General features: G+C 42.0%; 1 protein-coding gene across 4 annotated transcripts in view; it reads right to left on the minus strand.

The window, feature by feature from the left end:
* Positions 1-1,014: 1,014 nt before the first annotated feature.
* Positions 1,015-12,843, minus strand: part of MAPK6 (mitogen-activated protein kinase 6) — a 49,286-nt gene continuing 37,457 nt past the window's right edge. For all 4 annotated transcript variants that reach the window (XM_075006286.1, XM_075006285.1, XM_075006287.1 and 1 more), the window contains 3 exons: positions 5,305-5,469; positions 4,216-4,417; positions 1,015-3,345 (listed from right to left, as the gene is read on the minus strand). In XM_075006286.1, coding sequence (XP_074862387.1) covers positions 2,250-3,345; positions 4,216-4,417; positions 5,305-5,469 — 1,463 coding nt within the window. In that variant the 3' untranslated portion in view covers positions 1,015-2,249. The remainder of the gene's footprint in view (positions 3,346-4,215; positions 4,418-5,304; positions 5,470-12,843) is intronic.

A 12,843-nucleotide genomic window follows, 5' to 3' on the forward strand; every position in this document is an offset into this window, starting at 1 on the left:
CTAGTCATCTGCTTTCAAACATTATAGTCTCAATACAATACACCTGAGACCTTCACCACATGTAGCATTACAGGATACTGCTACAGTAGGAGTCCCAGTGAGACCACACGTAGGGGTTGTTTCTATTACAAAGTTAACCTGAATGTAATGGTGCTTTTCAGCCCCGTATTAGAACTTGAGCAAGAACAACTCATCAGCTGCTAATAACCACACAGGTGTGAATGTAGACTAGCTCCACTTGAGTGCTTGCTCTCCGTCAAGGGGAATAACTAGCGCTAACTGCAGTGCAGACATGCCCAGCAAGAACATACTGAAGCTTCTTATGAAGTACTGCCGGAAGTAGTGTGGGTATTGGCTATGCTTACCAAAATCCCTCCACACGCATTTTAGCTTTGTGGGTATATGTCCACTTACATCACTTTCACATCAATAGAATGACAACAGAAACAAGAAGGAAGTCAGAGCAATAACCAAACCCATCTGGACAGCTGAAAGGCAGAATGAAGAGCATCAACTCCATTTACAGAGTTAATGGAGTGCTTTAACTTATTTGCTCATATTTACTTTCTTCTAAAGTAACTGGTCATGGGGTGAGGTTGGGGAACACAGAAGAGTGACCATTATTTTTCCTTCACTAAAACCAAACTACTCAATGAACATCTATCTTGTGCAATACATACATTATTCTCTTGGCATGAAAAGAAAACACAGAAGTCTTTACTACTAGTATTATTCAGTTACACAGAATACATCAACAATTAATACCCTGCAGCTTGCTTTTTCATCAATGCAATCTGAGTTAAAAGCAAAAACTGCAAGTGGTAAATCACTTAAGACAAAGTGTTCTAAAAGTCACTTTGGAGCTTAGGGGGACAAAACAAAACTATCATAGGCTTAGAATTTCACAGAATCCATTGAAATCTGGAGGCAGGCACACAGCCATGATAAATGGTGATATGCAGCTAAGGTACCGAGGGAATTACCTGCTTCATTGTGCAACTATTCAAACAAGAGTCCGTTTTTGCTGGCCATGTTTTATTTGTCTTTCTTTAAACAGGGGAGCCAATGATACATACAGTATCCCAAAAAACAGAAGATAAAACAAATTTCCAGAAGACCGAGATGCTACATGCTACATTTAACCTAATTTTACTCATGCTTGCTTTGGGCGTGGGAATTATTCAGTAAAAACATACAGTAAAAGCAAAATGTATCACCATATAGAACTTTTAATCTACAATAATGTTGTACCTTAATTATTTCCATGCACACAACTAACATTAAAAATGAACACAATTAAGACTTCTAGGAGCATTTTATAATAAAGCAATTCCTAATTTTTGTAGAGAGGTCAAGCACCCCCAAATTACAAATTCCTATACACAGCGAGTGCTTTACTTGAAATGAAAACTTAAAAGATGTATTGGAGACAGCCTCAGAAAAAGCCAATGTTGTTATATATTCAGCTATGTAGGCAATAAACCATAGTGCTAAATAAAAACCTTATCTGCCAAGAAACTTCAAAAATTAAGATGACCTTCTGTAATTACAGAAAACATACTTATTTGTTAAAATAAATAAAAGTGCGGCATATTAACACTTCACTATAAAGAATGTATACCCGAACATTTATAAATATTGAATGATTTTTCAGGAAAAATAGCTACTATAATAATGCTGGCTAAATAGAAGTGCATAATGAGAAGCACTAATGGTGATTAATGTTTTGCCACATACTGCTGTTACCTTGAGGTAGATAACACATGCGTACCAAATTCTGCATTCATTTTCAGATGCTGCTGGTATCATGTGTCTAAGAAATGTTTACATTATGAAAAACTAATACACAAATGAAAAATGTTTCAGGGAAAAATAGATATTTTCATGCAATTATGTACAGTCTCACTGTGTAAATTTCAAGGCAAGATTTTTTCTGCAAAACATGGACAACTGTTTTACTGACAGAATGTTTTACTTGGTTTAGTGCATTTTTTCCTGTTTCCTCCTGCATTTTGCATTACTCTGCTCTATTCTTTAATTGTGTGTGCAAACGGCATGCCAGTTTAAAAACAAAAAAACTAACTCATGTACAGAAAGTAATTCTGCATTGTAAAAATGATGGTAAACAGAAAGCTAATGAAATCCATACCAAAATTACACCATCTGATTCAAGTAAAAAAATTACTTACACTAATAATAAAAAAGACTAACATCTCATGAAGAATACAAAAAAACGTCTGCTGAGTGTTTTAATTTAGATGTTTCAGAATGCTGCTGTATGTTTTATGGGGAATTTGGGGAGATGATTTCATAGCAGAAGGCGTTAACGTGGCCTGAATTGATTTAAGTGGTGAACCAACAGGACTGTGAAACTGAGGGATACCTATTGCCTCTAACTGCTTGTTAAAGAGAAACTCCCCACTGTTACTAAGAAAGCTCTCTTCTTCTCTTTCCTTCTCCCCAAGCTTCCCATCTTCTACTGGCTCAGTTTCTACCATTTCTGTATCTTCCTTCTTACTAAAGAATTTGTCCAAGTAACTGGTGTAAGTATTTTCTTTCTCAATTTGTTCATCTTTCCTGACTTCACAACAAAACTGGTCTATGAGGAAGCACTCCTCTCCACCACCTACAAACTGGCTATCCCAAGAGGTTTGGTAAAGAGCTTCCAACTGTGCCAAGTTGGCCATTCCTTTTTCCTGTTTCTCTCTGCATACTGACTTTGATCCTTTCGATTCCAGTTGGGACACTGAGCTATTCAAGTCATTTAATTTATCAACGTCAGTAGACTCATGCTGTAAACTAAGTTGAATGGTTCCTGCTATAAATGAGTCAAAGTCAAACCCTTGATTCTTCTCCCTTTCTTTTTCTACAAGCTGCTGTGATGCTTCCTCAAGAGCTATCTGAGCCTTCACCAATCCATTCCTTTCACATTTTGACTTGCCTTTCTTATCCGACTTCTCTTTGCTCTGCTCCTTCCAGTTAGAAAGATCTATAATAAGCTTGGGCTCGTAGTAATGATTAACTTCACTATCCCGCCAAACTAAGTTATCTAGATATGAAGATGACCTCATTTTGTAATTACAAGTGTGACTACATTCAAGATCACAGTACTTGTTTTCATGGTGATCAGGATATTGCCAGCAAGACTCAGTAGAGAAGTGTGTGTCAAAAGCAGGATCCTCCAGGTACTTTTCACGGTCTCCATCCAAATATTTGCGAGGATCTACCTGCACTTCTTCCTCATCAGTGACATCAGAAAGAGCCCTTGGATCACGCTGAACTTCATCAGCTTCAAAGTTATTATGAATAGACCAGTCATGATCTGAAAACTGACTTTCATGGTATCTGTAAAAATTAATTTCTTCAAGTTAGTGAATGAAAATAAACCTCATTAATTACATATCATCCCAGACAAAATGAGCTGTGATTAGGAATGCTGCTTGACCATCTACAATTCAATATATGCAAGTTATTTCCTTAACTGAACTGGGCTCCATCTGTATTTTAGGTTTTTATATGATCCTGAGTATGGCAATCTATACATGCATGTCTCCAATAATTTTAAATCCCAGAAAAATTCACTAGAACATGAGATTAAACCAAATGTAAGAATCGTCCCCAATGTTTTTCCTAACAGAAATTCTATTTTAATTAGTCATTTTTCAATATAACTATTACAATTCTGTGCCTTTACTAGTATATTTACTGAATGCAAAATAAGGAAAATAATTTGCATTCTTGACAAATCTGTTTTACTGAAGTTAAAAAAAAATCATCTTAAAAGCCTGGCAGACTGAAAAATTAATGTTGCTTAATACATGTAAAAATCAGACTTATTAATGGAGTCAGAAAACCATAGTATAGTCATACATAACCCTATGTAAGTCAGTTTTTGTTATGCTTTATATTGCAGCGGACAATTATAAAGTGCACCAAGACTAATTACCGAGACAGGCTGTGGGAAAATTCTAATCCTCAAGTCAATTTAGAAAAATCAATTAAAATGGAATTGGTGTCCCTAAAGGGTTAAGGGAGGGAGGAGAAAAAGCCTCTCACCATGGGAATACTCATTCCTACTTTCTACTGAGTTCTACTACTCTTAAAGGGAGGTGTTAATATCTCAGATACAGACTCTTATTTTAGGTTTAAGGAAGATGTCATGATTCAGAGACACAAGACAATTCATTAATATCTAAACAGTTGGAATAAGTTTACCTTTCCCAATTATAAATATGGCTGTGACTTTCATCCATGAGCAGAATATCATCAACCTCATCTTCAATGTGAAAAGGATGACTTGAAATGGGCTCATCCGTTGGAAAGGAGTAAATGCTCATATAAGGATGGGACAAAGCTTCTTCTGCTGTCAATCGATCCATGGGACTAAATGTCAAAATTTGCTCCAGGAAGTCCAGTGCTGCAGAGAGTAAAACCACATTAGTGACCAGTAATTAAAAATACTTATTCCTGAAACAGTTTTTCTTGGGGATTATAAACAGTGCTTTAAATTTATGGATGTATATAAAACACTGAGACTTAAAAACTACAGAAAGATTTTAAAACAAAACAACTAGGTGACCCCAAAAAAAAAAAAAAAACACCACACAAACATCTGGACAAGCATCCGTTCCATAACTATAAATCCAGAAAGGCAAATTTTGATCTAGGTATGAAGATTATCTCATTTTGTAATTACAAGTGTAACTATATTCAAAGAGGATTTTTCTTGTAGTTTTAAGTTAGCGTTAGCATCCTCTAAATCAAGAAGCCACTGACTTCTACACAATATTACAATGAACGGTCAAAACATTTGTTCAAGCAGGAATACCTGAACCAAAACTACCCTATTTTGATAAAATAGTGCCCAAAATGTTTTCAGTACAATTACTGTATACCCCTGAATTGATTATATCACTCACATGCCTTTAAAGAACTAACATCTTAATAAACCCTCTTGCCACCTCAGCATTATTTGAATGCTCAGAGATGCCCAATATCCCCTCTTTCTATGGCTCACAGCAATGCCACATAACACTCCTGCAGGACTGCTGAAGGAGCTATAATGTGATAAGATGGCCCATGACTCAAAGCTTGGATACAACTACCTCTACAGAGTCCTATCTGTAGAGATTATGAAGAGTTAAACACATGACATCATATATAATATTGATTCTCTACCACCAAAGAAAATATGCTTGGCACATAATCAAGTTGGTGCCAAAAATGTTCATTGTAAAGTTGTCTGCTATAATTAATGTTTTTAATTCATACAGACTAAATCCTCTCCCCCCATGAATGACTTACCTTCAGGACTGATGCCTGGAAGGAGCTGTGTTAAAGGTTTATGTGGCTCAGTCATATCGTTTCTAATGTAAACTGGGATTACACTGAGAAGCTCCTGACGGTCCTCCTCATGCACAACAGGAATTGACTCTAAAATCAGCTGCATCTGTTCAAGTTCATGTGCACCTAAAATTTAAGCACACAAAACAATAAATCAGTTATATTCCAAACAACTTGCTTTAATTTCTCAAAAATGCATGCCAGAAAAAAAAAAAAAAAGAAAACAGAGCTCAAAAGTAGTTTAGTACATTTAAAAGGACCTAGTGTAGTATGCCTAGAAATTAGCATATTACGTCTCACCATGTGTTTTTGCCTATATATCACCCTCTCCTGCTGTTCCATTATGGTTACTCAGTAGTTCATTATCTGGAGCACTTGAGGTTCTGTGCTCTTCCAGCATCAGAACAATGATGCATCTCAGGCTTTATTTACTGGAACATAACTGACGGACCCACTCACTTATACATTTGCAGTACAATTCTGAATTGAAATCTTGTCATAATGTCAGGAATATTAACACACTAAAATCAGTTGATTAACAAGAAAAAAGCGTTCAACATAAATTTTCTACTAATATTGTATTTTAGTTCTGAAGTGCAGTATTATTATTTAAAATAGTTTAAATACGTCATGAAGTGCAGTTATACATATTAAAATGGCAGCCATGCCACACTGCCTTTAAGAATACTATTCAAAAAACCAGACTAAGTACAGGACAGCAGTTATAAATAGATGTATTAAAACACAAAATGCTTACTAAATTACACAGGAGCTTTTCCATTGATCAGCTGGCCATAACTATGAGGATGATGATGATGATCTCCCACCAGAAGCCATTCATTAATGAGGTTCCCTCCCACCCCTATGGACAGGGATTCATCCTCTTTGCATTCCTGGCCAAGATCTCTACTCTGCCCAGCCTGAACTGCAACTTCCATTACACACCTTGCTCTTTCAGTTTGGGTCAGATTTCACCAACACTCTGATGTGAAAGGAAGCCCTCTGCAACCATGCTATCATGGCCATGAGCGTGCAAGTCCTGGCAGGACAGAGCACAGACTGCCAGGACTGCAAGACTGCTGTAGGAGAATGGCTCCTATGCAGCATGCTCACCACACGTTCCCAGATGATGAGTGAGTAGATCTGCAGAGGATACCTTCTGTTGATGCAGTGCTGCTGACCCTTGATCCCTGCAGGGACAAGACACAGGAGGGTGACAGGACACTGATTGATGGTCCAGATTGCAAAGAGGAGGAGAACCTCAGAAGGAGCCATTTATCAGCAGGGTAGCCTCTCCTGCTGCAGGGGACTCATCCTCATAGCCCTGGCTAGGGATTTTTGCTCTCCTATTAAACAACTGCAGCTTAGCCTGCACCTGCAGGAACTAGCGCCACTTGCTCTGCAGCAGTGCAGGATGCTCCCTGCAGTTCTGCTGTCATGGTCCCACTCCCTCATTTGTTCACCAGAAGCTGTCCTAGCAGGAACTGCTCCACAGTAGGGTAACCTGCCCGGCGGTTGGGGTTGTTTTCCTCCTTGCAATCTTGTCCAGTGGCTTCTGCTGCACTGAGACAAGACGACTGCAGTAGCCTCCCTGCTCATTATGCCATGGTGTCGAGGGTCCGTGGCCCTGCAGGGAGCTAGTCCCACTGTCAATGCTGGAAGGGAGCCCACTGCAGCCCTGTTGTCAGAACTGGCCCTAATTGCTGCAATCCTGCTGCCGCCTCACCAAGCTATGGTTACCACAGCAACACCTTCACAAAATGACTCCTGGGCCTGGTAAGTTTCCATAGTAACCAGGCAGCTTCCTGAGGCACAGTTACCTATGCCACAATTTGAGCCACACCCATATGTGCATTTCTGGCATTGTGTTTTTCTATTGAGATGGGGAGAAGAAAAGTGATTAAATCAGATCACAAGCACTTTATGTGGAGTTATTTTAGCTTATTTAAATGTATACATGCTTGAGTGTCCTTAAATTATTACATATACACAAAACACAGCTTTTGAATTCCTTGTTTAGGCTGTACCTCACGTGCCTGGGCTGCAGCTGCTTTTTGTTTCCCTCAGTCTATGAATCTGCTAAAAAAAAATTAAATCTTGTCTCATTCTCCGGGCCCCAAAACAAGCCACTCATTGCTTAAATGTTTGCATGGAAATGTGAATGTGTAACTGCTAATATTATTTCAGTACTATTTATGCTACTCTGAAAAAGCCTTCTAAAATTTCCTTTATAGTTATGAATCACTTTTCTTCCTCAGCCCTAAGTATTATGGGGAGTTCACTGTTTCCTCTTTCATTAAAATTGTTATGCAATTAGCAGGGTTCTGAGGGATAAGGTGGCAGCACAAACAAGCAATATACATTAAAAACTGTCAAGAACAGTATTCCAATAAACTTCCCTGCCCCTCACATATATCTTGATATTAACATGTTAGATAAAGCTGTTTAACACACCTCTGAATTTTGCCCTCCTCTTTTGATGTCTTTAGATACAAAGGTTTATCTCTTGCTTATTCAGGAAGCTAAGATAATACTGAATTAGCTTCTTGACCCAGGACTTACTGTGAGTCTTTTATAGTTGCTTCTTATCAGATGACACAGGCACAGGTGCCTATAAATAGGCATAATGAACTTGTGATTTTCCCTACAAAGACTGAATCAAAACTTCAAAGTCAGGATGATGGAGAATGTATGTTTCCAGATACACAGGCTTACAGCTCCAGATTTACTCAACTTTTCTAACCTGACACACACAATGAAAGGCTGTACACATATTCTACATGTTAACAGAAGAGAATCTCATACGCGTTTGAAAAGCACGCAGCCACAGAATACATTAGACAAGAATCCCATACCTGCTGACAAAACTGCACAGAACTAGAGAGAAAATTCTTAACCAAGAAATTAGGGTCAGATTTTCAAGCAAGCTCAGCTACTCGCCTAGGCACTTAAATGAAGTGGCCATATTGTCAAAGTAGTCAGCTGCCAGCAATTTTCCATTGAGAATGACTGGCTCTGGAAAATTTGGCCCCAATTGTAAGCACTAAGCCCTTTTGGAAATTTGGCTAGTAGCGCTTTTTATTTGGACCGTATTGCATTAGAGAAAAAACCGTGTAAACCTTCTGCAGTTACTATCACAGCACAAGCAATTTCACCAGATGTACTTTACTACATTGTACAACACACACAAGCATGAACTGTACCTTTCTTTCCAGCTACAGAGACATTTTGCCATTATAAGTAATTGGCTTTTCTAGAAAACCACCTCCTAGCAGACTGCAAACAGACAACAGCATTAACCTCTCAATAATGCACCAAACTCAATCACCAACATATGCACATCCTATGTTTCGTTATCGCTAGCAAATATAAAAGAAGTTGGCAAGTATTTTTGTCAAACTCCTTTTAAATGTGAATTTCAAAGCACCACCTATAAGGCCAGTCTCCTTATACAACTATCCACAATATCCTTGTCAACTACATGGTTTAACCTCCTTTCTCTGTAAAATAATCTGTTGTAGCTACCACACTTCCGCACACAAAATTAAATTGTACTGCTGCATTTTAAGACATACACAGCAGCCAAGCTTTCATCTAAATACATTTTAGCCCACTCTTTACAGGTAACAAAATTAACATCTGGACCAATAATCAATCCTGATGTTTAAAATCAAATCAGTCCAAGATAAAGAATAAGTCTCTAAGTCTACAGGCATAGCCGTGAATATAATAGTGAATCTGCAAAGGGAGAGCATGATCCCTAATGCATGTCTAAAGGGCAAAACAGATGTGAGCAGCTGGAAAACCCCTCTATGGAGGGTAGAGGGCACAGAGCTTGCCAACATACTGTCAAATAGTGGAGGAGGAAAGCACCATACAAAAAGGCAAAATGCACAACACTCTCACCTAGCCAAGGAAAGTGGGGAAGGGGTATAGGCTATCTTGAAGTGAAACAGTCTTTGGCCCATACATATTAGGCTTGATTTCCTGGTCAGTGAGTGGCATGTAGATGGAAGCAAGAAGTGGTTTGTGGCCTACAGGGAGGGAAGATGTAACAAATCAGGGTGGATGAATGAAGTAAAGTGGAATGGAGTCTGCAATCCACAGGTGGTAAGTGTTGTGAGGCCATGGTAAGGCTGAAACTGAAACTACAGGTTCAACCTCTCTGGCCCAGCATCCTCTGGACCTTAGTGGTTCCAGACCAGGGATTTTCCTGGAGCAAGGCTGGTCAATTCTGCACCCGTGCTGGCCTCTCACCCTACTCCTGGGCTTCCTGCCTGTGGCTTCCCAACCCCCTCTCTGCCCCCAGACAGGTTTCCCAGCTGGAGGCTCCCAACCCCAACTGTGCGGCTTCCCACATTGCCCCAGTGATGAACTGCCAGCTTAGCAGCCCAGGCCACAGCCCCCTGCTGCTGCTAGTGGCCCAGGCTCCCTACCTGCTGCAAGTACATCTCCCCCCCGCACCCCCGTAGCCAGACTAGCTGTGGCTGCCCTGCCCCAGGACACTCTGGTCCTACAAGAGCCATCATACTGCTGGGCGAAGGATGCTGCTGGATGAGAAAATGCCAGATTTGGGAGTTTCAACCTGTACAAATATGTTTGTCCTTTGATTTTTCAATAAAAATAGAAACATTGAACAAACATGAATTAAAATTAAGCTTCCATTATGAAAGACCTCAAGACAAAAGAATAGAAGCATATGAGAATATGGCTTTATGCTTTTATTTTTGTAATAAGTTTGACATAGGAAAGGGCCAGAGCATAAGCCTAGTATAACCATATATTAAATGTGATCTAAATGCTAGGATGTGACATTGCTACTAAAATATTTTGATTACATTTTTAATACCGAGATCCTCTGTTTATGCTATATTAGAACTGCATCAATGTACCATATCTCCAAGTTTTTGCTACGGACTATATTTTTTCACCCAAAAAAGCCAGGATTTCTTTCAACCCTTCTCAATAAGCCAGAGGCACCCTATGTTTAAATTTGAGTTTGAACATTTTGCCACTAAGAGACACTTCAGTGCCCACTTTTCAATACTCACTAAGGCTACGTCTACACTAGCCCCAAACTTCGAAATGGCCACGCAAATGGCCATTTCGAAGTTTACTAATAAAGCGCTGAAATGCATATTCAGCGCTTCATTAGCATGCGGGCGGCTGCGGCACTTCGAAATTGACGCGCCTCACCGCCGCGTGTCTCATCCCGACCGGGCTCCTTTTCGAAAGGACCCCGCCTACTTCGAAGTCCCCTTATTCCCATCAGCTCTTGGGAATTATTAATGAGCTGATGGGAATAAGGGGACTTCGAAGTAGGCGGGGTCCTTTCGAAAAGGAGCCCCGTCGGGATGAGACGCACGGCGGCGAGGCGCATCAATTTCGAAGTGCCACGGCCGCCCGCATGCTAATAAAGCGCTGAATATGCATTTCAGCACTTCATTAGTAAACTTCGACATGGCCATTTGCGTGGCCATTTCAAAGTTTGGGGCTAGTGTAGACACGGCCTAAAAGATTTAGCACATCTACTAATTCCAAGACAGACCACTGGAAAGAAGCAGATCTCTATGTAGCTTTAAGTGCCCAGTGATTTGCAAAGAGACAACATCCAATTAACGGCATTTTCAAGTGTAAAACACACTCAGCTTAACTTTTATATTAATGCCCGAAGTTAGGAATTTCCTTACAGCATATTTCTAAGTGTATAGAAAAACAGTGTCACACTCCCAACTCAGACAACTGAACTGGATTTTGCTTTTGATGTTTTGAGACCTGTATTTCATCAAGAAAATATACATCCTATGTTTAAGTGACGGCAAAGAGCAGAGGGTTGGTTGGAGAAGAAGGGAGGTAGGGTGCTCTGGCCAGGGGGTGCAGGAATGAGGACGGGGTTGGGAGATTTTTTTTGGGGGGGGCGGGGATGGGGGGAGTGCTCAGGGCAAGAAGTAGAAGGTCCTGGAGTGACAGAAGGAAGTGGGCAGCTCAGCTCAGCTAAGGGGACGAGCTGGAAAGGAGGGGCAGGTCATGGCAGGTGGGGGCAGGGGTGGAGGATTCAGGTCAGGGTTTCGGTGCTCACAACAGGGTATGGGGCATAGGGTAAGGGGCTGGGTATGTGGTGGGGTGGGTGGGTGGATGCAGGAATCAGGGCACAGGTTGGGTCAGGGCAGGAGGCTCAGGGTAGGGGCTGGAAGGTCAGGTGGGGGGGGGGGGCTTACCAGGGCCACCTGTGGAGCAGATTCGGGGGGGCGGGGGGAGAGAGGAGTTGCAGGGCTGCAGTGCATGTTCCAGGCCCTGCCCATGCCTAGCACCTCCTCAGGGAGGTAGGGCTAGACCACAGTTCCCAGACCTCGGCCTCTCCGCAGGGTGCATACAGTGGTGTTAATACAGGGCTCCCCATCCATCCCCCTTAGCATCAGCTTGGGTGGGGGAGGGGGTTGGAGATACTTCTCAGCTCCCTATGACATCTACTTGTAGGGTGCACCATGGTTCCTGATCCCCCCCCGCATCTGCTTGGGAGGATGGCTCCTGGCTCCCCCAGCATCTGCTCTGAGGGCAGAGGACAAGCCAGGTCATGTTCTTGGCCTTTGTCTGTCCTCTGGAGGGTAAGGCTGGGCAAAGACTCCCTCCCTGGCCAGTAGGGTTGAGAGCCCCATAACCAGGTGGTCACTACGTTTCTGCCCCAGTGTTTACTCCGCAGCAGGGGTCAGCAACCTTTCTGAGGCTGAGTGCCGAAATTTGACCTTTTGACCTCTATGTATGGTCCAAGTGCCAGTGATACTTTTTAAAGTCACTAAGAGTCCTACCTACAAACAGCTTCATTAATAAATTAAGATGCTGAGCTTTGCCGTTTCAGTGTGTCTGGTGGCAGGAGGGAGCGCCCTGGCATGCAAAAGTGGGTCTGACGTGCTGGGGGCAACTGAGCTGACAGGGAGGACCACCACATGTCTTGCTGGGATTAACTACCTGCCTGAGGGATGGTGGCCACAATTGCCAAGGTAGAAAGTATGGCAGAAAATAGAAAGCAAGAGGGCTCAGCCCCCATCCCAGATGGCGGGGAGAGGCAGATGGATTAAAAAAAATCCCTTCGCCAGGGCAGACAGCAAAAGGGGGGCAGAGGGGCTCAATCCCTGACCCTTGGGGACAGATGGAAGGCATGGGAGTGGGCAGAGGGGCTCAGTCCCTCAGATGTAGGAGATGGGAGGGGGCAGAAAGGCTCAGTGCTCTTCCCCAGAGGAGGGCAGGTGGTGGGGGTGGTCTGAGGAGGTGGCACCTGCGGCAAGGGAAGCAGCTTCGCCCTGCCCCACATTGGACCTAAAGGGCCCAGACTTGTGCTCCCAGCAGCTCCCTGTCCACTCAAACTTGAAGCCCAGCCTGCCTGCTCACATTGGTTCAGCTCACAGCAGAGCCAACCTGTGGGAACAGAGTGGTGCTGGAGGGTCTCTTTGTTCCTGCTCCATGGGAAGGGAGGCACGGTGGGGGTGAGCTCCTGCCTCACAT

This window comes from Carettochelys insculpta, chromosome 12 (assembly GCF_033958435.1).
Source record: "Carettochelys insculpta isolate YL-2023 chromosome 12, ASM3395843v1, whole genome shotgun sequence".
Taxonomy (NCBI): Eukaryota; Metazoa; Chordata; order Testudines; family Carettochelyidae; genus Carettochelys; species Carettochelys insculpta.